Raw genomic sequence first — 25,581 nt, forward strand, 5'->3', positions numbered from 1 at the left:
ACCAGATAACTTGTTTTTCTTTCCTGCATAGGAAAAATGGATAAAGCTTTGGTTATCAGGGAGTTTGTATGTATGTAAGTATTTTTGATTGGTATTTTTATTGATGTATAGGGGAATTCCATAGATGAGCAGCACGATCCTCACTTTACACTGTATGAACGTGGTAATTGAAAAATTACGCCACGCCACAGGAGGGCAGTAGTTGTTGGCTGCAACAACAAAAAAACCAGCTATTGTGCGTAGGCCAACCAGCTGTTTAAATTTGGCACATGCGCGGTACCTCCTTCTTTCAGGAAGCCATTTCTCTTCCGGCGGTCTAGACACATGCATCCGAACGAGGTAAGTTTTCTTGCGTTTTACGGTCACAAGTGCGTTTTATCACGCCATCGTGAGACTTATTAGTAATCGATTGAGCCCAAAACGCCGGTTAATCTGTTACCTTAATGCCAGCTTCAACACACCGTCGACAATTGAAGTTTGAGATCCTTTTCCTATCCAGATGTGTGCCGCGTCTGACTAGCTATTTTAGCATTAGTGACACGACGACACTTTTCATTTGGCTTTAACCGTATTGTCCGTTTTCTGTCCATTATTCCGTCGTGTAGAAATACTTTTAATCTAATCAAACAAAGTCGAGATGTCAATGTAAGTATAGTTAGTTTGATGGTTAGATGACATCCAGTGGCACGACTTGTGTTGTATGTAAACAGATTTCACACTCGACATTATTGATGCAAAATAGTTATGTCAACTTTCTTATAACTGTTATCGCTACTGTGTATATTTAATCGCCTTATCTGTACTAAACGCCTCAATTTTTAATTGTTCTGATTTCACTCTAAACATTATTGGTGCAAAAATAGTTACGTCTACTTTCTTCTCACTGTTATCGCTACTGTGTATATTTCATCACTTTGTCTGATAAAGGGAAAAGAAAAGCACAACACGGCGCACTAATTTATTCTCATTTATTAGCTTGATCGTATATTACTAAGTTTTTTTTGTCGGATTTATCAACGTGAGTATTGTTAGTTTGATGGGTAGATGCTCTCCTAAATTACATCCAGTGGTACAACTAATGTTGGACGTAAAGATAGATTCCACCACGAGTGCCATTTCCAATTTGTAATTGTTCTGATTTCACACTATAAAAAATATTGATACAAAAATGGTTAGGTCAACTTTATAACTGTTATTGCTACTGTGTATATTTAATCGACTTGTCTGAAAAGAATAGCACGTAGCAGTCACTAACTTATTTTCATTCTTTATCTTGATTGTATATTATTAAGTTTGTTGTAAGATTTCTCCATTTTGCAATAATAGTTTTGCAACTCCCAACTAGTTTGGTTGAATCAAGTTCTCTCTTTTTAGCATCCGGATGCAGCTCTTCCAGAGTGCCCAGAACACACGCCCTCGAGGTTAAAGGAGAGGAGATTGGGCCAGATCAAGGTAAAATTAATTCAAAAGAAAACATTAAGCCTTTTTGGTGAATCTTGATTCTCTATATTAAGTTTTGTTTTCTTCTTTGTACACCTCAGGTCCATGTCACTTGTGACTTATCTGCACTTCAGAGATGACTGGCAGGCTTCTCAAAGGTTAACGTATTTGTTTATTGCAAAGTATCCAAGTCTTCATCCAAACTAAATAAAAGCTTTAAATATTATAATCTTGTGGAACTCCATGATGTGATATCTGATCTTTATGGTGAGGTTTCACTGAACATAAGTTGGTGTTGTGACCTCTTATTTAGGTAAAGTCCACAAGGATATTATTAAAGATTACAAACTTCATTTGTTAAAGTAGATTTTTCTTAAGTCAATTTCCCAAGTACAAGAATAGTGTTTATTCTTTCTTCCAAGTGTTTACTCCCCTTGGTTTTAAAAAAAAATCCTAAATACATATTGTTTCTCCAGCTTTATACAAAAATATTCTAAGTGTTAAATGCACCAACTTTTTTTTAAAATATGGTTTATTCCTTCAGCAATTAAAAAAATGTTAAATTCCCCTTGGTTTAAAAAAGAATTATATCCTAAATATATTATTTCTCCAGCTTTTTAAAAAAGTATTATTTATGCCCCCAACTTTTGAAGAAAATATATACCTGTTTTTGGATATTCAATTTATTCTCCCAGCTTTTTAAAAAAAATAGTCTAAGTGTTTATTGCCCTTTTTTTTGTTCATTTTTTTTTCCTAAGTGTTTACTGCCCTTTTTTTTCGTTCATTTTTTTTTCTAAGTGTTTACTGCCCTTTTTTTTCGTTCATTTTTTTTCTAAGTGTTTATTGCCCTTTTTTTTGTTCATTTTTTTTTCTAAGTGTTTATTGCCCTTTTTTTTGTTCATTTTTTTTTCTAAGTGTTTATTGCCCTTTTTTTTGTTCATTTTTTTTCTAAGTGTTTATTGCCCTTTTTTTTGTTCATTTATTTATATTTGTTTTTTATTTTTAAAGTGTTTACTTTTTTTATTTAATTTTTCAAAGTGTTTTTTCCAAATTTCTAATGTTCACTTGTAAATAAAATATTTTAACTTTGATTGTGACTTGCATCTTTTGTTAAAGACAAAACACATGCATACATTTAAAAGCTTTTATTTTGAAAAACTTGTGCAAAATGAAGTAATTCCTCCAGTCACCAGCAGGAAATCCAGGAAATAAAAGCTCCAGCTTTTATTTTGAAAAAGTTTGTAGATTGGTTCCCGTTGGTGGTCCAGCATCGTAAAAAATCGAATCTTCTCCACCCCCTGGTGGAGAAGATTCGAAAACTGAAAAAGGGGGGGTTAGTACATTTAGTTCAAAAAACAATGAGAAGGGCTCACCTTTTATTTTGAAAAACTTGAAGTAGTTCCTCCTGTCACCAGCAGGAAATCCAGAAAATAAAAGCTCCAGCTTTTATTTTGAAAAAGTTTGTAGATTGGTTCCCGTTGTTGGTCCAGCATCGTAAAAAATCGAATCTTCTCCACCCCCTGGTGGAATTCCGGAAAACAAAAAAAAAGGGTTAAGGCACAAAGTTAGTTAAAAAACCAATGAGAAGGGCTTACCTTTTATTTTGAAAAATGTCAGACTGGTTGACCATCCAGCAGAGAAAAAATTAAGGCATCTGAGACTATCTGTTCAATGGTGGAATTCTGTAAAATAAGAAGGGGTCAATACATGAAGTTTAGGACAACTTTTATTTTGAAAAATGCATAGATCAGTGCTGGCTATTACACCAACACCAATCTATGCATTTTTTTTCAAAATAAAAGGCAAGACCTTGCATGTGAGGTTTTACCTGACTTGGGTGGAATTCTCCCAATTCAGGTTAAAACCCACTTGCAAATGGTTGAGTAAAAAATATATTCACAAGGTCTTGCCTTTTATCTTGAAAAAAATGCATAGATCAGTGCTGGATGTTACACCAGAATTAATCTACATTTTTTTTTCAAAATAAAAGGCAAGACCTTGCAAATATATTTGCATGTGAGGTTTTACCTGACTTGGGTGGAATTCTCCCAATTCAGGTTAAAACCCACTTGCAAATGGTTGAGTAAAAAATATATTCACAAGGTCTTACCTTTTATCTTGAAAAAAAATGCATAGATCAGTGCTGGATGTTACACCAGAATTAATCTACATTTTTTTTTTCAAAATAAAAGGCAAGACCTTGCAAATATATTTGCATGTGAGGTTTTACCTGACTTGGGTGGAATTCTCCCAATTCAGGTTAAAACCCACTTGCAAATGGTCGAGTAAAAAAATATATTCACAAGGTCTTACCTTTTATCTTGAAAAAAAAATGCATAGATCAGTGCTGGATGTTACACCAGAATTAATCTACATTTTTTTTTCAAAATAAAAGGCAAGACCTTGCAAATATATTTGCATGTGAGGTTTTACCTGACTTGGGTGGAATTCTCCCAATTCAGGTTAAAACCCACTTGCAAATGGTCGAGTAAAAAAATATATTCACAAGGTCTTACCTTTTATCTTGAAAAAAAAATGCATAGATCAGTGCTGGATGTTACACCAGAATTAATCTACATTTTTTTTTCAAAATAAAAGGCAAGACCTTGCAAATGTTTTTTAACTTAACCATTTGCAAGTGACATTTTACCAGAATCAGGGAGTGGTGTAGTCCATCTCAACTTGGATGGAATTCTGGAAACAAACAAAAAAAGGGTCAATATACAAAGTTAAGTAAAAAATGCATAGATCAGTGCTGGATGTTACACCAGAATCAAGCAAGGTTTTACCAGAAATGGGGAAATCTTTTATTTTGAAAATAAAATAAAACATTTGGGGCTAAATACTTTTGCCTTGAGTTTTTCAGTCAATCATTTAAAATCTATTCATTCTTAAAAAATAATTATCTTAAAATGCTTGTTTTTCTCTTCTTACACCAAGAAAAAAAGTTATTTTACCATACGCAAGTCAAAAATGACCCCTGCACTATGGTTGAATAAATGCCTCACTTATATTTTGTCAAAACCACATTTAAAAGATCCAAGCCCCGAGGTCTTTAAGAAAGTTAATGGGGTAAAAGTACATGATTTTTTTTAATCCATCAAATATTAGCGGTTCCACTGCATGGCAGATTATTTATTTAAATTCAGAAAAATGTGAAAAGCTACTTCTCTATTTGCCACTATAGTATTTATTTTAAAAATAAATTCAATATGCATAAACCTTCTTTAAATTTTTCCTTTATCGCAACATGTCTGGTCTACATTAACCATGATAATTAAGGGATTACCGTTTAGCCTAGAGGTCTTTGAGAAAGTTAAGGGGCTAAAATTATATAATTTATTTAAGTGCTCAGTGCCACTGCATGGCAGACTACTTTTTTAAATTCAAAAAAATGTGAAAAGCCACATTGAAACTCAAGCAGAAGCTACTCTTCACTTGCCACTATAGTATGTTTGTTAAATTCAATAGGGATGACCCTAATTTGAATTTTTTCCTTTATAGCAGCCATGTCTTTTCTACATTAACCACGATAATCGAGGGATTACTGTTTAACCCTGAGGTCTTAAAGAAAGTTAAGGGGCTAAAATTAAATTATTTATTTAAGTGCCTAGTGCAACACTGAAACTCAAGCAGAAGCTACCCCACTTGCCACTATAGTATTTTTTTAATTAAATTCAATAGGGATGACCCTAATTTAAATTTTTTCCTCTATAGCAGCCATGTCTTTTCTACATTAACCACGATAATCGAGGGATTACTGTTTAACCCTGAGGTCTTAAAGAAAGTTAAGGGGCTAAAATTATATTATTTATTTAAGTGCCTAGTGCCACACTGAAACTCAAGCAGAAGCTACCCCACTTGCCACTATAGTATTTATTTTAAAAATAAATTCAATAGGGGTGACCCTAATTTATTTTTTTTCCTTTATAGCAGCCATGTCTTTTCTACATTAACCACGATAATCGAGGGATTACTGTTTACCCCTGAGGTCTTAAAGAAAGTTAAGGGGCTAAAATTATATTATTTATTTAAGTGCCTAGTGCCACACTGAAACTCAAGCAGAAGCTACCCCACTTGCCACTATAGTATTTTTTTTAATTAAATTCAATTGGGTTGACCCTACTTTACAGTTTTTCCATTTATCACGGTCCACATTAACCGCGATAATCGAGGGATTGCTGTTAATTCCTTTCGCATTCACTAATGCATTTGTGTGGGTGACTTATCCACAGATTTTTGCAATTAAAAAACGCAAAGTCATTTAGTGATTTCATTCAAAATTTGAATGCATCATGATGAAAAACGAGCCAATTGCGCAAATCCTTGAATACTGAAAGCTGAAGTTTAAATATTAAACGGAGAAAATCGGAACTATTCAAAAAATACCCCCTTTGTTATGGCGTCGACCAGTTGATCCTTTCTGGTCGTTTCGGCCACATTCTTGATGTTTCCCAGTAGTCGGTGGTGCTCGTTGAGGGACTGAAACACACAAAGGAATGATTAGTTTTAACACAAAGAGCGATCGGTAACGCAATGCAGCCAATTTGTTTGCAAACATTTTGCTATCATGGCTGCATCACGCTAACGGAGCATGCTACCGTCAACGATCACTCATAAGATGAGAACCGGGGCTTCGAAATCCCCAAACGACGACATACAACATGTGCAGCAACGTCTTGTGAGAAGTTTGTCAGCTCTGAGCAGCTCTGCAGTGCACGCCCGTGCAGCCTCAATCGCCATTTTGCCGTATGACATCGACTATTTGAACTCTAACCTCGGCCACGCCTATTAAACATAGACAAACACAAAATAGAAACTGTTTTCATAATAACGTGCATTAGTCAGTGTGTGTGTGTATTTAAAAGGTTATATTTCGAACTGCCTTCGGCATTGGCAGTGCTTCTCAATTATTTTCTGTTAGCCCACCCCCCCTATCCAAATATTCAGTTAAAAAGAATAAGTTAAAATGCCTAAGTGTTTAAGTGTATAAGTATTCAGTGGTGGATGAAGCATTTTGTCCAAAAAAAGTGTTTCACCCAATTTCCTTGGATAAAACGTTTCAATACCTATGCCCAGTGCTTCTCAAATAGTGGGGCGCGCCCCCCTGGGGGGGGGGGGGGGGGGGGGGGGGGGGGGCGTGGTGCGATACCTGGGGGGGCGCGTGTAACCCTGGGGAACAGGATTTTATTTGGCCGTACTAGTATAAAGTGTAATTGCGCATCCACTACAGTAGCTGGCAGTGGCGCTCTCATTGTTACTTCTGTCATGTTTGCGAGAGTGCAACATTTCACATGTTGTACTCATAACAATTTCATAAAATGATTTTATTTATAGTCACGGCGGGAGGGGGGGCGAATAGTTTTCTTCTTGCTAGGGGGGGTGGGCTAACAGAAAATAATTGAGAAGCACTGCCAATGCCGAAGGCAGTTCGAAATATAACCTTTTAAATACACACACACACTGACTAATGCACGTTATTATGAAAACAGTTTCTATTTTGTGTTTGTCTATGTTTAATAGGCGTGGCCGAGGTTAGAGTTCAAATAGTCGATGTCATACGGCAAAATGGCGATTGAGGCTGCACGGGCGTGCACTGCAGAGCTGCTCAGAGCTGACAAACTTCTCACAAGACGTTGCTGCACATGTTGTATGTCGTCGTTTGGGGATTTCGAAGCCCCGGTTCTCATCTTATGAGTGATCGTTGACGGTAGCATGCTCCGTTAGCGTGATGCAGCCATGATAGCAAAATGTTTGCAAACAAATTGGCTGCATTGCGTTACCGATCGCTCTTTGTGTTAAAACTAATCATTCCTTTGTGTGTTTCAGTCCCTCAACGAGCACCACCGACTACTGGGAAACATCAAGAATGTGGCCGAAACGACCAGAAAGGATCAACTGGTCGACGCCATAACAAAGGGGGTATTTTTTGAATAGTTCCGATTTTCTCCGTTTAATATTTAAACTTCAGCTTTCAGTATTCAAGGATTTGCGCAATTGGCTCGTTTTTCATCATGATGCATTCAAATTTTGAATGAAATCACTAAATGACTTTGCGTTTTTTAATTGCAAAAATCTGTGGATAAGTCACCCACACAAATGCATTAGTGAATGCGAAAGGAATTAACAGCAATCCCTCGATTATCGCGGTTAATGTGGACCGTGATAAATGGAAAAACTGTAAAGTAGGGTCAACCCAATTGAATTTAATTAAAAAAAATACTATAGTGGCAAGTGGGGTAGCTTCTGCTTGAGTTTCAGTGTGGCACTAGGCACTTAAATAAATAATATAATTTTAGCCCCTTAACTTTCTTTAAGACCTCAGGGGTAAACAGTAATCCCTCGATTATCGTGGTTAATGTAGAAAAGACATGGCTGCTATAAAGGAAAAAAAATAAATTAGGGTCACCCCTATTGAATTTATTTTTAAAATAAATACTATAGTGGCAAGTGGGGTAGCTTCTGCTTGAGTTTCAGTGTGGCACTAGGCACTTAAATAAATAATATAATTTTAGCCCCTTAACTTTCTTTAAGACCTCAGGGTTAAACAGTAATCCCTCGATTATCGTGGTTAATGTAGAAAAGACATGGCTGCTATAGAGGAAAAAATTTAAATTAGGGTCATCCCTATTGAATTTAATTAAAAAAATACTATAGTGGCAAGTGGGGTAGCTTCTGCTTGAGTTTCAGTGTTGCACTAGGCACTTAAATAAATAATTTAATTTTAGCCCCTTAACTTTCTTTAAGACCTCAGGGTTAAACAGTAATCCCTCGATTATCGTGGTTAATGTAGAAAAGACATGGCTGCTATAAAGGAAAAAATTCAAATTAGGGTCATCCCTATTGAATTTAACAAACATACTATAGTGGCAAGTGAAGAGTAGCTTCTGCTTGAGTTTCAATGTGGCTTTTCACATTTTTTTGAATTTAAAAAAGTAGTCTGCCATGCAGTGGCACTGAGCACTTAAATAAATTATATAATTTTAGCCCCTTAACTTTCTCAAAGACCTCTAGGCTAAACGGTAATCCCTTAATTATCATGGTTAATGTAGACCAGACATGTTGCGATAAAGGAAAAATTTAAAGAAGGTTTATGCATATTGAATTTATTTTTAAAATAAATACTATAGTGGCAAATAGAGAAGTAGCTTTTCACATTTTTCTGAATTTAAATAAATAATCTGCCATGCAGTGGAACCGCTAATATTTGATGGATTAAAAAAAATCATGTACTTTTACCCCATTAACTTTCTTAAAGACCTCGGGGCTTGGATCTTTTAAATGTGGTTTTGACAAAATATAAGTGAGGCATTTATTCAACCATAGTGCAGGGGTCATTTTTGACTTGCGTATGGTAAAATAACTTTTTTTCTTGGTGTAAGAAGAGAAAAACAAGCATTTTAAGATAATTATTTTTTAAGAATGAATAGATTTTAAATGATTGACTGAAAAACTCAAGGCAAAAGTATTTAGCCCCAAATGTTTTATTTTATTTTCAAAATAAAAGATTTCCCCATTTCTGGTAAAACCTTGCTTGATTCTGGTGTAACATCCAGCACTGATCTATGCATTTTTTACTTAACTTTGTATATTGACCCTTTTTTTGTTTGTTTCCAGAATTCCATCCAAGTTGAGATGGACTACACCACTCCCTGATTCTGGTAAAATGTCACTTGCAAATGGTTAAGTTAAAAAACATTTGCAAGGTCTTGCCTTTTATTTTGAAAAAAAAATGTAGATTAATTCTGGTGTAACATCCAGCACTGATCTATGCATTTTTTTTTCAAGATAAAAGGTAAGACCTTGTGAATATATTTTTTTACTCGACCATTTGCAAGTGGGTTTTAACCTGAATTGGGAGAATTCCACCCAAGTCAGGTAAAACCTCACATGCAAATATATTTGCAAGGTCTTGCCTTTTATTTTGAAAAAAAAATGTAGATTAATTCTGGTGTAACATCCAGCACTGATCTATGCATTTTTTTTTCAAGATAAAAGGTAAGACCTTGTGAATATATTTTTTTACTCGACCATTTGCAAGTGGGTTTTAACCTGAATTGGGAGAATTCCACCCAAGTCAGGTAAAACCTCACATGCAAATATATTTGCAAGGTCTTGCCTTTTATTTTGAAAAAAAAATGTAGATTAATTCTGGTGTAACATCCAGCACTGATCTATGCATTTTTTTTTCAAGATAAAAGGTAAGACCTTGTGAATATATTTTTTTACTCGACCATTTGCAAGTGGGTTTTAACCTGAATTGGGAGAATTCCACCCAAGTCAGGTAAAACCTCACATGCAAATATATTTGCAAGGTCTTGCCTTTTATTTTGAAAAAAAAAATGTAGATTAATTCTGGTGTAACATCCAGCACTGATCTATGCATTTTTTTTCAAGATAAAAGGTAAGACCTTGTGAATATATTTTTTACTCAACCATTTGCAAGTGGGTTTTAACCTGAATTGGGAGAATTCCACCCAAGTCAGGTAAAACCTCACATGCAAATATATTTGCAAGGTCTTGCCTTTTATTTTGAAAAAAAAATGTAGATTAATTCTGGTGTAACATCCAGCACTGATCTATGCATTTTTTTCAAGATAAAAGGCAAGACCTTGTGAATATATTTTTTACTCAACCATTTGCAAGTGGGTTTTAACCTGAATTGGGAGAATTCCACCCAAGTCAGGTAAAACCTCACATGCAAGGTCTTGCCTTTTATTTTGAAAAAAAATGCATAGATTGGTGTTGGTGTAATAGCCAGCACTGATCTATGCATTTTTCAAAATAAAAGTTGTCCTAAACTTCATGTATTGACCCCTTCTTATTTTACAGAATTCCACCATTGAACAGATAGTCTCAGATGCCTTAATTTTTTCTCTGCTGGATGGTCAACCAGTCTGACATTTTTCAAAATAAAAGGTAAGCCCTTCTCATTGGTTTTTTAACTAACTTTGTGCCTTAACCCTTTTTTTTTGTTTTCCGGAATTCCACCAGGGGGTGGAGAAGATTCGATTTTTTACGATGCTGGACCAACAACGGGAACCAATCTACAAACTTTTTCAAAATAAAAGCTGGAGCTTTTATTTTCTGGATTTCCTGCTGGTGACAGGAGGAACTACTTCAAGTTTTTCAAAATAAAAGGTGAGCCCTTCTCATTGTTTTTTGAACTAAATGTACTAACCCCCCCTTTTTCAGTTTTCGAATCTTCTCCACCAGGGGGTGGAGAAGATTCGATTTTTTACGATGCTGGACCACCAGCGGGAACCAATCTACAAACTTTTTCAAAATAAAAGCTGGAGCTTTTATTTCCTGGATTTCCTGCTGGTGACTGGAGGAATTACTTCATTTTGCACAAGTTTTTCAAAATAAAAGCTTTTAAATGTATGCATGTGTTTTGTCTTTAACAAAAGATGCAAGTCACAATCAAAGTTAAAATATTTTATTTACAAGTGAACATTAGAAATTTGGAAAAAACACTTTGAAAAATTAAATAAAAAAAGTAAACACTTTAAAAATAAAAAACAAATATAAATAAATGAACAAAAAAAAGGGCAATAAACACTTAGAAAAAAAATGAACAAAAAAAAGGGCAATAAACACTTAGAAAAAAAAATGAACAAAAAAAAGGGCAATAAACACTTAGAAAAAAAAATGAACAAAAAAAAGGGCAATAAACACTTAGAAAAAAAAGGGCAGTAAACACTTAGAAAAAAAAATGAACGAAAAAAAAGGGCAGTAAACACTTAGGAAAAAAAAATGAACAAAAAAAAGGGCAATAAACACTTAGACTATTTTTTTTAAAAAGCTGGGAGAATAAATTGAATATCCAAAAACAGGTATATATTTTCTTCAAAAGTTGGGGGCATAAATAATACTTTTTTAAAAAGCTGGAGAAATAATATATTTAGGATATAATTCTTTTTTAAACCAAGGGGAATTTAACATTTTTTTAATTGCTGAAGGAATAAACCATATTTTAAAAAAAAGTTGGTGCATTTAACACTTAGAATATTTTTGTATAAAGCTGGAGAAACAATATGTATTTAGGATTTTTTTTTAAAACCAAGGGGAGTAAACACTTGGAAGAAAGAATAAACACTATTCTTGTACTTGGGAAATTGACTTAAGAAAAATCTACTTTAACAAATGAAGTTTGTAATCTTTAATAATATCCTTGTGGACTTTACCTAAATAAGAGGTCACAACACCAACTTATGTTCAGTGAAACCTCACCATAAAGATCAGATATCACATCATGGAGTTCCACAAGATTATAATATTTAAAGCTTTTATTTAGTTTGGATGAAGACTTGGATACTTTGCAATAAACAAATACGTTAACCTTTGAGAAGCCTGCCAGTCATCTCTGAAGTGCAGATAAGTCACAAGTGACATGGACCTGAGGTGTACAAAGAAGAAAACAAAACTTAATATAGAGAATCAAGATTCACCAAAAAGGCTTAATGTTTTCTTTTGAATTAATTTTACCTTGATCTGGCCCAATCTCCTCTCCTTTAACCTCGAGGGCGTGTGTTCTGGGCACTCTGGAAGAGCTGCATCCGGATGCTAAAAAGAGAGAACTTGATTTAACCAAACTAGTTGGGAGTTGCAAAACTATTATTGCAAAATGGAGAAATCTTACAACAAACTTAATAATATACAATCAAGATAAAGAATGAAAATAAGTTAGTGACTGCTACGTGCTATTCTTTTCAGACAAGTCGATTAAATATACACAGTAGCAATAACAGTTAGAAGAAAGTTGACGTAACCATTTTTGTATCAATATTTTTTATAGTGTGAAATCAGAACAATTACAAATTGGAAATGGCACTCGTGGTGGAATCTATCTTTACGTCCAACATTAGTTGTACCACTGGATGTAATTTAGGAGAGCATCTACCCATCAAACTCACAATACTCACGTTGATAAATCCGACAAAAAAAACTTAGTAGTATACGATCAAAGTAATAAATGAGAATAAATTAGTGCGCCATGTTGTGCTTTTCTTTTCCCTTTATCAGACAAAGTGATGAAATATACACAGTAGCAATAACAGTTTGAAGAAAGTAGACGTAACTATTTTTGCACCAATAATGTTTAGAGTGAAATCAGAACAATTAAAAATTGAGGGGTTTAGTACAGATAAGGCGATTAAATATACACAGTAGCGATAACAGTTATAAGAAAGTTGACATAACTATTTTGCATCAATAATGTCAAGTGTGAAATCTGTTTACATACAACACAAGTCGTGCCACTGGATGTCATCTAACCATCAAACTAACTATACTTACATTGACATCTCGACTTTGTTTGATTAGATTAAAAGTATTTCTACACGACGGAATAATGGACAGAAAACGGACAATACGGTTAAAGCCAAATGAAAAGTGTCGTCGTGTCACTAATGCTAAAATAGCTAGTCAGACGCGGCACACATCTGGATAGGAAAAGGATCTCAAACTTCAATTGTCGACGGTGTGTTGAAGCTGGCATTAAAGTAACAGATTAACCGGCGTTTTGGGCTCAATCGATTACTAATAAGTCTCACGATGGCGTGATAAAACGCACTTGTGACCGTAAAACGCAAGAAAACTTTACCTCTTTCGGATGCATGTGTCTAGACCGCCGGAAGAGAAATGGCTTCCTGAAAGAATGAGGTACCGCGCATGTGCCAAATTTAAACAGCTGGTTGGCCTACGCACAATAGCTGTTTTTTTTGTTGTTGCAGCCAACAACTACTGCCCTCCTGTGGCGTGGCGTAATTTTTCAATGACCACGTTCATACAGTAAAGTGGGGATCTTGCTGCTCATCTATGGAATTCCCCTATACATCAATAAAAATACCAATCAAAAATACTTACTATACTATGTCATTCTTAAGTAAAAAGCCTTACTATACTATGTCGTTTTTAAGTAAAAAACCTGACTATACTATGTCGTTATTTAAAGAAATAAAGCCTCACTATACTATTTTGTTTTTTAAGAAATACCTTGCATAGTGCTTCTATTTGAGATTTTTTAGAGATCGTTTAACGTCTGCAACATTAATGAGCATCCTTTGCTCATCCGGAGGCTAAGCCTCCCCTTCCCTCAGAATTCACTGAGGCCCCTGATGCAACACAATAAGGGCCTGTCCTATTAAAAGGTGAATGGTTTGAGCTGGTGTTCCACTTTACTGGACTGCACCGTCTGACAGTCTTGGTCTCCCTTGGTTGCTAAGGCCACAACCACGACAACAACAACAATAGAAATTGAAAAATGGCGGATGCTCTGCACATGTGTGCCTGAGATAAGCGTGAGGCGAACACGATGTCGTGATCCTTTATTCCACTGGAACATGACCAGGTTCCATGTGGGAACTTAAATTTCCCTGATGCTAGATATACCTGCTAAAATTTAGTTCATCTTATTCATATTCATATCTTATTATAATTGTCTATCTTGTGTGATCAGCATTTCAGATTAAAATAAAATTCTTTGACGAATCTAGAATCCTTTAATACAATTGTTCTTTTTGAGTTATCTGTCATTTCCTAGTTTTATTTGGGGTTCAAAGTTTTATGTTTCACCAATTGTCCATACCAGCTAAGTCATTTTAAGTTTAATCAGGTGGAAAACCTAATAACAATGTGCTTTTTGGGCTTTTTTTTAAAGACATTTATGAGAATTCTTACTTCTTCTCCAGTTTTAATATCTTGTTAATGCAACACTAAAATTGTTAACTTTTAAATTGCTCACCTGGTGTACTGCGTCCACAATCAAGCCATGGAAATAAGGGTGATGGTGGTGGTGGTGATGATAACACAGTCCCATTGTTCTAAAGAGGGAACATGAAAGTCATAAATTACTTCATGTAATAAATGCATATAAACAGGAATTGTACGTATTTGGAAACATTGCAGGGGGAAGTGATAGTACGAACATAACAGCTGGGAACAGAGCCTTTTATACATAGAAATGTCCTAAATGTCGCTGTTTTCAAATAATAATTTTAATCATGACGTTACAAAAAATAGAGATGTATATATGTATATATGTATATGTGTATATATGTATATATGGGTTGTTGTTTGCATGGTCTCCCCCAGAGCCTGTGTGGGTTTCCTCCGGGTACCCTGGTTTCCTCCCACATTCAAAAAACATGCATGGTAGGCTGATTGGACACTCTAAATTGCTTCTAGGTATGGGTGCGAGAATGCATGGTTGTCCATCTCCTTAGGCTGACCACCGATTCAGATTGAGGGACATTTTTGTCATTTGTAGGACAGGGTGTCCCCCACCTCTGGTCACAATTTATATAGTTTGTCGTGTAGTCGCTATTGTGGCTTCCCTGTGAGAGAAATCGGGGCAAACAATCACGTTAAAAATAGAACTTGAGTGTACAGTAGCTGTTTTGTGCATCGCCATTGTCAAGCCAGGCCAAAGGGGAGGAGGGAGTGGGATCTGGACGCCGGCTAACAATGACTGACAGTGGCAGCAGGCCAATCAGGAGCTCACCAGTAAATCCTTTAATGCCTTTGAGGAGTGAGAGGCCGTGCCCTGCCTGGTTCGAACCTCCTCCCTGGGAGAGAAGCACCTGTAGATCTCCTCCAACAGACTACTCGGAGCTGTGTTGGTTACCGTTACAAGCCGACAGAAGCTTTTCAACTACGGGGAACCATGCTGCTATGCAGGTTGAATGTTTTTAGCTCACTCCTTGCAGTGCTTGCTACTATGGGTGAGTACATTGCAATCTTCTGTGTTCTTATGGGTGAGTACATTGCTATCTTCTGTGTTCTTATGGGTGAGTAAACTTGATCTTCTGTGTTATTCTTGATGGCGACAAAGGTTACTTTAGATGTAGAATGAATCTTAATTGTTGCATCGGGGATGCTTCTATTGGAGTGGAAAGTTGTATACATTAGAAAAGTATGAATTAACTTGTGGGTTGACATTCAGGGTGATAGTTGTCGCAGCAATTTGGAGTGGGAGGGGTGGCAGCAAATGAAGGCGCACTTTGAAATGATTAGATGTCTACTATTGCGAAGCTATTGTATGTATTTCTTTGTTGTTTTTATTTGTGCACTTTGTGGTGAAGCTTTAAATCTCTTTCTACTTGTAAAATGACATTAAAAGCATTTCAATTACAATAATGATAATGAATAATCATCACATTTTTTCTTCGACACAATTATTACTACGTATTTCTCAGACAAATGATATTTTATAGCAGAAGTCTTGGAATTATTGTTGCATGTTAATAAAACACTTGTGTATGTATATTTTTTTTTTCAGAACTAAGGGGAAAATAATTTAAATTTTACTGTCGAATTAAGTCACATAATACAAACGATTGGCAAGTAAAACCGTCCTAGGTATATTATTTGCTATAACTCGTGTATTTGGATAGTAAAATTTAACCTAATAAAATGAGACAATAAAAGTCCCAACTTATCAAGCCATCATAATCATACATTTACTCAATGAGTTTATGAACATGTGTAAGATTAATCATTATATCAGAATCCTAATCATTTAATATAACCTTTTAGTTTTTACTTATAGCTGGTTGAGCTCGCCCTAGGCAGGATGATACCTCTAACAAGTTCTTTCAAATGAATCTAACAAGTTCTTTCAAATAAACCTGACAACATTCACTGCAGGGACACGATAAGGACAGAAAGGAGCATTTTGGCAATGAGTGGAAAACCGTTAGGGTGAGCCTGTAATAGGCCACATCCTATGCACAATACTTTCCCATAAGCAAGTAAGATGAAGCATCTTCCCCAGAGTTACAACCCAAATAGCAACAGGTGGGAGCTGGAATCAAACCTCCCAATCCTTTGATCACTAACAACAATAATATTTCTAGTAATAGTAGTAAACAACTGCCTTGGTAATAAAAGTGCCCAAAAAGTTATTCTGGTCCACTACAAAATTGAAGAGCAAGTAAATGGTGTCCCTTTCAAAGCAGCATTACAACTTTCATCTATCCCAGCAATTTATAAACAACGGTAAATGAACTAATTGTGATTTTTCATCAGCATAGGATGGAGGATCAACATGTGGCGTCATGTGACGCAGGGTTTTGCCTTTTTGTGGCGTTTCACTAGACAGATGCATGACCGAGTGTGTCTTTTACAAGCGACCTCCTCTCAGTTCTGCATTCTAGTTAGGTGAGAGCCACTGTTGTTATGGTTTGTGCACACCTTCTACATTTCCACTATGTAGCTCTGCTTATCTGTACTTCCTGTTCCTTTACAGCAAGCAATGAGAACCCTAATTTCCTCCCTACAGTAGCTTTTTTTTCCCAATCACAGTCTCACTGTTGCGTTGTTTTGTGTGCATCCATTAATGTGGATTAGAGTGCAAGAGGACACTAAGTCTCACGTCGTACTTGGCCCAGTTTTAATTGGATATGATACCTGCAGAGGCCGTGTGACACAACCATCTGTTCAACCTCACATTTAAGATTTTGTTTTAACAGAAGGAAATTTTGTGTTTAGTATACCCTATAAATAAAGTTGAGTTAAGTTGTGGACTTAATAAAATGTTGTCCCCTATGCGGATATTCTTGTTGCTACTTACATGTACAATTAGGGTAAGTTATCATATGGTTTTAAAATGAAGAATCTCCAAGTACCAAGGCCGATGAACTATGTTAAATGTTCATGGACACCTTGATAATTATGCCCATTAGCTATGATAAAGTACTAGTTGAAAACAATTTTTGGGGGCCCCGATTTGGTGCTCCATGAAATTGGCTAATTAAAACGAACATATCCTCTGTTTTAAGACCCACCCTGCTATTTTCAAGTGTAGAAACATCCTCAAGCAACTCTATAAAAGCCTCCTGATGACTTTTTATTGAGCCATACTGCAGGTCATGTGACAAGATGTTAGCAATGTACACAAGCCACAAACTGCAGTGACACGTTTATGGTGAATCGCTTATATTTGCAGTTTGGTACAGTGATCCCTCACTACACTTCATGTTTTTCAAGATATGCATTGGCGTATATGACTGAAACAATACTTATTTACTCAATCACACAACTGCACAAACACAAAACTGCTATTGGTGTAATATTACAAGATTAAAGTTACATTAGGAGATAAATGTCGCAAAAATACAAGATTAAAGTCGTTATAGTACCTATTTTTACATAATGTACACCAGAAGTTGTTTTCACGGACTTTGACTGTTGGCAAGTGTGCGAATTTAAACAAAAAAACCTACATTTGACGTTTTTTTTTTAAGTGTGATGGCAGGATCAAAGTGGTTTGGAAAAGGGGTCTTAAGTTAAACAGTTGACCCTCACTTTTCCCATAATTTTGTGCTGAAATCACTTGTTGCTAATTGTCCTGTGTGTGAAAGGGAACACAGTTTGGTTTTGTTAAGCCTCCACTGGGTTCAGCAAAAAAAAAAACACTACTGGATAAATGCTGGGTATTTTGTTACAGCTCTCAGTTTTGCTGCATCCTTGCGTGTAAGCAGTTTATGACAGGGTTTCTGTTATGACAGGAAGTAGACAGAAAATGCCTCTAGCGGGATGAGTATTCTACAGTAGCCTCATTGTGTGTGTGTGTGACGCACATGCTTTTTTTGCATTCAGGCATCCAAATACTGTGGGTAAAACCTGGACTACTATTCTGATCCTCGTCCTCCTGTAGGGTGTTTTGAGACCACCTTTGACCCAGTCATCCCTATTGTGTCTGTGGGGATAATCTGCTTCAGGATAAACCCGCATACACATCACACTCTTAATTATTGCACTCTGCCTGCCTTCCATTTTATTCCATTATATATTTTATTCCATGGCCTTCTTTAATATACTTTGTGGCTATCAACATTAGCATTATACAGTACTGACTACTCATCAAGCCCCTGTTTAATTCTGTCAATTAATTTTTTGTATTACCGGTCATGGTACCAGTCATCATAACAGTAACAATACTACAAATATTATTTACTTCAAAATGAAGAAAAACATCTAATCGTCTATTCATTGTTCATACATACATCTAAAATACTGATATAATACTTATTAGTATTATATAGGTCAATAATTGAATATGGCAATTATTTTTTATAATAACGTAGTTAGCAAGTACCAGTAAAGTATCTTGCCCCTGACATTGGCTCATTAATATTAAGTTGATTTATGACCATTCAAGCATAAAACAGGCTTAAATTATCAATGCCATGTTTTCCATTAGAATGCCTATTTAGTGAAACAAAACTTCACACCATATATTTATTAATGAGGGTCTACTTCTTCCTTCTGCGGTACTGATTATTTATTAGACCCAGTACACACCAGTGTTCTGCTATGAACATTATGGAGATGAAGGGTGCTGATAACACACACACACACCTATGTACACACACACAAACACCCTACAAATGTTGACTTATGTCCATGAGACCTGCTGTTACCATAACCACCACGTTTAACTACTCTGACCAGTCAAACACTGATAAATGATAGGACTATCTTCGAAAATAAAGGATCAAATGTGTCTCTTTTAGGTTTCTAACCCACAATTTGAATAGAAAGAATGTAACAAGTAGTCTCTGTGTAAAATGAAATAACCTTCAGCACCTCACAACCCCGTTTTCATATACGTACGTCTCTTACGACAACATAGCATGGCGATGGCACAGTTGAGCTCATATAAATGAACGCCAGCCCGGCTGGAGGTGGTTTAAGAGGTTTTGCCTTAACCTCCTTCAGGAGTCATCCAACCTCAGATTAAAAAGCCACCTTTAAATTGGAATCTAGACAGCAACGTCATCATACAATGCGACAGCCGTTCTTCTTAAAATAACAATCAAAGGTACATTATAATTAAATGAATTTGGATATTGGGTGGATGGCTTAGGATAGTTTAGCTCACATAATACTTGGCTAAGAGAAAATAATCAATCTGGAAGGTCCAGCTGATACCTTGCTGAGTGTTTTTGTAAGGGGACGATCAAAACGTCAACTTTTTCGCTAAGGCCTGCGGCATTTAGATTGAAACGATGGCATGTGGCTGAGGAACAGCAGTAAACTGCCTTAAAGACCTCCTGCCAGTTGGAGCTTTCATCAAGCAATCCCCTAACTTCCGCTTTAACCCTTCCGTAAAGGCATTGTAAATAGGAACAAACATGGGCTAACGAGAAGTACTTCTCAATGACGCTCCTTTTATCAACTGATTTTATTTTTCCAAGTCTAACATGTATACTTGGGTAATTTCAGAGGCTCCTCCAGAAACTGATGATTTTTTTCTGCCTATATTGGTCCTGAAGTCAAGTTTTTCATAGTTTTTTAGGAATGTCATACAATAGAAGAAAGATTAAATTCATTGCAATGTTTGGAACGTCATATTTACCCTCATATCACCACATTCTTTATGAGATTAGATTTAATTATTTAGAAAAGAATGCTACAATATCGAACAAAGGCATGTTTAAACAAAACTTAGTTGAAGTGTATAAGCAGTAGGTATACAGCTGGAAGTACTATCATATTCAATAAGGGGTGTTGCAAAGAGCAATTTGGGTTGTAGCTCTGAGCAAGATGCTTCACCTTACTTGCTTGTGGGAAAGTAGTGTGCATGGGTTGTGGCCTCTTACAGGCTCACCCAAACGGTTTTCCACTCATTCCCAAAATGCGCACTTCTGTCCTTATCATGTCCCTGCAGTGAATGTTATCAGGTTTATTTGAAAGAACTTGTTAAAGGTATCATCCTGCCTAGGGCGAGCTCAACCCGCTATAAGTAAAAACTAAAAAGTGCTATTAAATGAGTAGGATTCTGATATTATAATGATTAATCTTACACAACATGTTCATAAAGTCATTTTATAAAAAACTAATTTTCACCTTCTAAAGTTCAACTACGATGGAGTCACTACATAATATTAACAAAAACCTTTGAATTTCTTCCACCTATAATTTGACTGTTTACAGACAGTTTAACTAATTTTATGCCATGTCAGAAAATGAGCAAAATGTTGATCATTGTTTTACAAATTAAATTCATGTTTTAAAATGCCTCATTTGAATTATTATTGATTGAATAGTAAGTTTCTTTGTTTTCTTCATCTTCGTTTTTATTACAGTGACTGCAATAGACAATGATAGCTTTACTGCTCCAACCGTAGGAATGACTGGGGATGGTGACAACACTACGGGAACAGGCCCGCTGGGCCTAATTAACGGTCACAGAACATCTATGCAACCCACATACGTCCCTTTTACATCAGCCAAGAGTGATGACACTTCCATCAAAAAGAACGATACTAACATCACCAGCTCACTGACAAGTGCTATCCCGACAACAAGTCAACCTGACAATGCCATGACAACACGTCCACCAGACCCAACAGATTACAATCCCACCCCAGATACTGTAGCCCACAATGCACTCACCAAAATGGAGGACAGTTTGACAACTTGGATGACAACGACCTCAATCATTCCACCCAACAATGATATAACATCAGTCAAAGCAACTGATTTGGACAACAATGTAATGACAATGAACACAACTAGTCAGACCGACTACTACACAACCATTCAAAACAACAATGGCACAGACTCAAAGGCAACATTGGGCACATCAATGGCACCAACTGGTCTGAGCAACAAAACAACAATGACGATAACAGCTAGCCAGGGCACTGAAGAGACAATCTCGATGTCAAATACGAGTCTGAGCAGCACAACCTCAATGGCAATGAACAGTCCGACAATCAGCGATACCTCAATGTCAAACAGTCTGACCAACAGCGGGACAACTTCCATGACGACATTCAGCCTTACAAACATTGGCACAACAATACAAACAACAATCTCAGTGACAACAAATAGTCCGACGAGCCTCGATACATCAATGGCAACTGGTCTGACTAATAGTGAGACAACCTCCAGGGCGACAATCAGCCTTACAAACAGCAGTCCTACCATCACTGAAACCTCATTGACAACAAACAGTCCCACCAACAACAACACAACAACTGGGCCAAGCGAGGATACAACCTCGATGACATCGATCAGTCCTGCCAACACTGACACAGCAGGACTAACCACCACTTCAACAAACATTAGCACAACACCGATCATCAACGGCACATCTTCAATGGCGACTGCCATATTGACTGACGACACCACACAAACAACCAGCTGGAATACAACCGCCACTCAGTCCATCAATGACACAACTACACCAATCCCTACCAGCCCTGCAGAGACTTCAGCCAGCATCACCCCAACTCGTTTCACCCTCTCGACAGCGACATCAGAAGGTACGACTTGTGTGTATTTTCTTTGTATGGATTGTCGCATGTATTCTAACATTGTGATGTAGCAACAACAAGTGATCTCATCCAAACCTCAGCGAACAATGCCACCCAAACCCCGCCTACCCTCACCACGCGTCCAACTATAGGTTTGTATTTTTAACATTTTGAATTATTCAAATGCAGGACTCATGAATGTATACTCTTCTTTTTGTTCTAGTTTGTCCAATGGAACGGTGTCCCTTTGAAAGTATCTGCCTGAATGGAACCTGTCAGTGTCTTTCTGGAAGCCATTTGGTGGGCGACCATTGCATCCGCGGTAAGCTAGACTTTAAACGGGTGGTTAAATGTTGAGAATGCTGGTGTCTTACCTTGTCTTCTTCTTCAGCTCAAGTGTTTGCTGGGCATCTCCACCTCACATCCTTGACGTTTAAAAAGGAAATGTTGAACAGGTCTTCCAAAGTGTTCCAGGACACAGCGGCGAACATCTCGGCGGCGGTCAGCTATGGCACAGAATAGGGACATATTGGAGTTAGATTTTTTTATCTTAAACAGCTCATTGAATCCATGTTTTGTAGCTCGCTGCTGCCTTTGCAGGTCAGCATGGATACCTACGCTCTGAAGTGGTACTGCTCGCGTGAGTTATTTTCCTGGCTCAAAAAGTTGACTTGAAAGCCAGATCAGTTTTCACCATTTGTTTCTCGCAGCCCAGGAAGTGTTAACGCCACTGTCAGCAACATCTTTGAAAACACGGAGGCCTCTCAAGAGGATATCAATCAGGTCATCAAAGGAGCCATTGGGAGCAGCTCTGAAAACGACTTGCTGGTCAATGCGACATTTAGTGGTAAGCTCATTACAGTTAACCGAGGTATCTGGACTTTCTCACATTTGGTTTTCCACGTAGGCACGGAGTTGTGCGATCTGTTCCCACATCCCTGTGACGTCTCCACTGCCGAGTGTAACAGCATCAACGGCCTCGTGAGTTGTTCCTGTAGAGGTGGCTTCATCTCCACTGTGTACTCCAACACAAGCTGCAAGGGTAAAGACATTTATTAATAACAGAACAATGGCACCTTAATGATAGCATGCAGTTGAGAAAAACAGCTTAACATACAATGGCGTGATTGACAATGACCACTCAGATCAACCCTAACACAACATATGAGCAAACAGAAAAACGACAAAACTTGAATGACAACAATTACTCTACACAAGAATGAAAATAGAATTCAAGTATATTACTGACCACAACTTCATTAACGATAAAACGTGTCCACTATGAGCTGGTTAATGATAATGATTGTTTGTTCATATTAACATTTTTCTATGAATATGTGTTTGTTCAGCTTGTCCAAGTGGGCAGGAAGTAGTGGGCAATACCTGCCAGAAGTGAGTAAGATTATACGTTTGATTTTGTATTTGTAGGTTAACTGATCAATTGAAATGTATTTGTTAGTGTTTTAATCTAAGACAAGATCATTATTTTCACACTAGTCACTTTGAATGCACATTTAATATATGGGTGACTTCTTGTGAACATTTGAATTATTGGAACTCTTCTTTTGTAGTTGTCCCTTTGGATATGCAGGTTTCAATTGCAAAGACTGTAAGTAACTTGATTTTTTGGTTGTTTTTGTGAGCTTGGGAACAGAGAGTGACAATAAGAGTGTTTTATTTTTCAGCGTCTCTGCTGGCAGTGGTGGTAGTCTCCTGTGTTTTAGGTGGCATTTTACTCATCTTCATCTTGGCTCTACTATCCTACTGCTGCTGGTGAGTCCAGATCAATTGGTACTGTCTATGCAGAGTAATTATGTGCAACTAGAGGGCGTTCTCACCCAGTACAAATCAACTTAGAGCAGAGTAGAAAGATGGTAAAGTTGACTGAGCATTAAATATGAATCAGTTTCATTTTGTCAATGGATTTTTGACACATGGATTTTGTTTGTTTTGAATCACATTATAATACATGTAAACACTATGCTGTGGATTTGTTCCTATATTTAGATAACTCCAGTGCGATTTTGATTAATATATTAATATTAACTAAACAATTTCATACTTTCTTTACATTTCTATGTACTACACAAATAGGCTCAGGTGCTCTGGCAGCCAAGCAGACCAAAGTGATGCCAGTCCATACCCGGCGGGTGAACTGACCAAGGCGTGGCCTGTAGGCATCACGCCAATACCCCGCGCCACTACGAGCGCCACTTGGGACGCAACATCTGCTATGGAAATGATGGACAAACGGCATCACGGCAATGGCGTGGTGAGTCTACTTTATGTTAAAATGTAAAAAAAAAAAACCCCAATCATTACTTTCACTGTATCCGCACGTACTAGTGTTTAGTCTCTATCTTGAAAATTTGAATTAACTAATGTATCGTTGGGTAAGTGTTGTGATATAGTATTGCCATTCTATATTGATCGTCATCAAAGTATTATAGTAAATGCATATTCTATTGCAAAGATATAATACATATGGCAAAGTGCAATGACATGCTGTTACTTCAAGTATCATGAACAAAGTATCAAAAAATTGCCCTGCTACACTACCAACATGGTTTACCATGAATTTACGATTGTGGTACGATCAATTACATTTGACCCAATATTATGACGGTAATGTATTGTAAAACTCTTAATATGCTGTTATTGAAAATATTTGTCAAAAATCAAGAAAATTTCTTCTTGATATATGGTTGTTATTATTAACAAAGTCATCACTATATTATCTGCATATTTCAAAGCATATGATAATATCCTACTCTGATATTGTCTGTAATTATGACAACTGTCAACAATGATCTTAATTGTAGCACTCTATGTTATAATAATACCTGTATTTTTTTTAATAAGAATAATAACCTAAATCCAGCCCATAAGTAAAGATAGTGCAATCCTTAAAACATATTGTATTCTTTCATTAGTATCATATCATACAAAGATATTTAGTCCTAAACCTAGGACACTCCCGCTATTCTTTACGCAGTTATATTTTTAAATATGATGTTATCTGATCGCAGTAGTATTAGTAGTACTTTTCCTGACTCGCGATGTGTCGCTTTAGGGCTTTCCTCCGAAGCAGAAAGGATGGAAAAAGGTAAGGCTTTATACATCCTGGTGGTCGTAGTTTTGGGGTAAAACCAATGGTGACGGGACTCAAGGTGGTGGTGACGGTGACACTTTTCAACTTACTTAGTTGCATAGTGCTTTGAATTTGTGATTTTATGGAGAGTTAACCTAATGATCGCTTTCACTTTGGTCATTTCAGTCAGGTTCTTATGATCTCAACCCAGATGGAATGAAGACCTTCCAAAGCAAAACCCCTTCACGTTATTCCTACCTGGTACAAGGCCACGAGAACCCCTACTTCCTACCCGGCGACAACAAGAAAATCTGATACAGATGTCCCCGCCCTTTTCCCCCAATGGACACTTCAAACTTGAGCACCGCTAACAAGGGCCAGTTGCTGTCACTATTGATTTTCTTTTCCTCCTCGCCTTGAAAATGTTTGAATTGTTCGGCTTTTCCTGTTCAATCAAACTTCATTAATGTGGCTTATTATTATTGTTATTATTATAACGACAATTAATAAGAACCTATAATGACAATGTAAGGGCTGGTCCCTCGTTCTAAATGCTGGTGAAGGGATTCCTTATGGGTTTAATTTAGCACTCTTTAAACGTTTAAAGTCTTTTAAGCTGTTTCATGTTGGTTCTTGTGTATGTGCCAACTATAACTACAGTCATCATACTGCTGTTCTTTTTTTGTGTGGTTCTGAAGCTTGTACAGTTTTGTTTATGTAAATAATTGCACATGAGCAAAATAAATACATTAATTTAAGTGAATGATCCAACTAATATGT

At 36.6% G+C, this 25,581-nt stretch overlaps 1 protein-coding gene and 4 long non-coding RNA genes across 11 annotated transcripts; 3 read left to right on the top strand and 2 right to left on the bottom strand.

Moving 5' to 3' along the window:
* The first annotated feature begins 271 nt into the window (after positions 1 to 271).
* Positions 272 to 1,669, top strand: LOC144208750 (uncharacterized). The gene is made up of 3 exons (XR_013328917.1): positions 272 to 339; positions 1,375 to 1,452; positions 1,542 to 1,669. It is a non-coding gene; the product is annotated as an uncharacterized LOC144208750 (long non-coding RNA).
* Positions 1,670 to 2,570: 901 nt separating this feature from the next.
* LOC144209158 (uncharacterized) lies at positions 2,571 to 6,251 on the bottom strand. Its single transcript, XR_013329013.1, has 5 exons — positions 6,102 to 6,251; positions 5,830 to 5,922; positions 3,671 to 4,134; positions 3,036 to 3,122; positions 2,571 to 2,960 (listed from the first exon to the last, which is right to left on the bottom strand). It is a non-coding gene; the product is annotated as an uncharacterized LOC144209158 (long non-coding RNA).
* A 3,479-nt stretch (positions 6,252 to 9,730) lies between these two features.
* LOC144209170 (uncharacterized) lies at positions 9,731 to 10,626 on the top strand. The gene is made up of 3 exons (XR_013329017.1): positions 9,731 to 10,126; positions 10,273 to 10,359; positions 10,435 to 10,626. It is a non-coding gene; the product is annotated as an uncharacterized LOC144209170 (long non-coding RNA).
* A 1,085-nt stretch (positions 10,627 to 11,711) lies between these two features.
* LOC144208350 (uncharacterized) lies at positions 11,712 to 22,060 on the bottom strand. 4 transcript variants are annotated; one of them, XR_013328873.1, is made up of 4 exons: positions 21,652 to 22,060; positions 14,186 to 14,264; positions 11,929 to 12,006; positions 11,712 to 11,839 (listed from the first exon to the last, which is right to left on the bottom strand). It is a non-coding gene; the product is annotated as an uncharacterized LOC144208350 (long non-coding RNA). The 4 variants fall into 4 exon arrangements; XR_013328875.1 differs by lacking the exons at positions 14,186 to 14,264; positions 21,652 to 22,060 and adding an exon at positions 13,046 to 13,066; XR_013328876.1 differs by lacking the exons at positions 14,186 to 14,264; positions 21,652 to 22,060 and adding an exon at positions 12,909 to 12,996.
* On the top strand, positions 14,969 to 25,559 carry LOC144208347 (uncharacterized). 4 transcript variants are annotated; one of them, XM_077734139.1, is made up of 14 exons: positions 14,969 to 15,164; positions 20,577 to 21,719; positions 21,782 to 21,862; positions 21,934 to 22,032; positions 22,102 to 22,211; positions 22,292 to 22,350; positions 22,421 to 22,557; positions 22,618 to 22,752; positions 23,060 to 23,102; positions 23,282 to 23,319; positions 23,396 to 23,483; positions 23,805 to 23,982; positions 24,784 to 24,816; positions 24,988 to 25,559. In XM_077734139.1, the coding sequence occupies exons 1-14, from the start codon at positions 15,107 to 15,109 to the stop codon at positions 25,114 to 25,116; spliced, it is 2,331 nt and encodes a 776-aa protein (XP_077590265.1). In that variant the 5' UTR covers positions 14,969 to 15,106; the 3' UTR covers positions 25,117 to 25,559. The 4 variants fall into 4 exon arrangements, with proteins under 4 accessions (XP_077590265.1, XP_077590262.1, XP_077590263.1 ...); XM_077734136.1 differs by having other exon boundaries at positions 14,971 to 15,164; positions 20,535 to 21,719; XM_077734137.1 differs by having other exon boundaries at positions 14,971 to 15,164; positions 20,535 to 21,719; positions 21,812 to 21,862.
* The last annotated feature ends 22 nt before the right edge of the window (positions 25,560 to 25,581 follow it).

The sequence above is a fragment of the Stigmatopora nigra genome, chromosome 15 (assembly GCF_051989575.1).
Source record: "Stigmatopora nigra isolate UIUO_SnigA chromosome 15, RoL_Snig_1.1, whole genome shotgun sequence".
In the NCBI taxonomy this organism is placed as follows: domain Eukaryota; kingdom Metazoa; phylum Chordata; class Actinopteri; order Syngnathiformes; family Syngnathidae; genus Stigmatopora; species Stigmatopora nigra.

What these genes read in the sequence shown, in the direction of transcription:
- LOC144208347 (XM_077734136.1), top strand. Translation starts at nt 15,107, where the DNA reads ATGCTGCTATGCAGGTTGAATGTTTTTAGCTCACTCCTTGCAGTGCTT. An exon ending in GGCATCACGGCAATGGCGTG is followed by an intron (nt 23,983 to 24,783) that starts GTGAGTCTACTT and finishes GTGTCGCTTTAG; the next exon opens with GGCTTTCCTCCGAAGCAGAA. An exon ending in AGCAGAAAGGATGGAAAAAG is followed by an intron (nt 24,817 to 24,987) that starts GTAAGGCTTTAT and finishes TGGTCATTTCAG; the next exon opens with TCAGGTTCTTATGATCTCAA.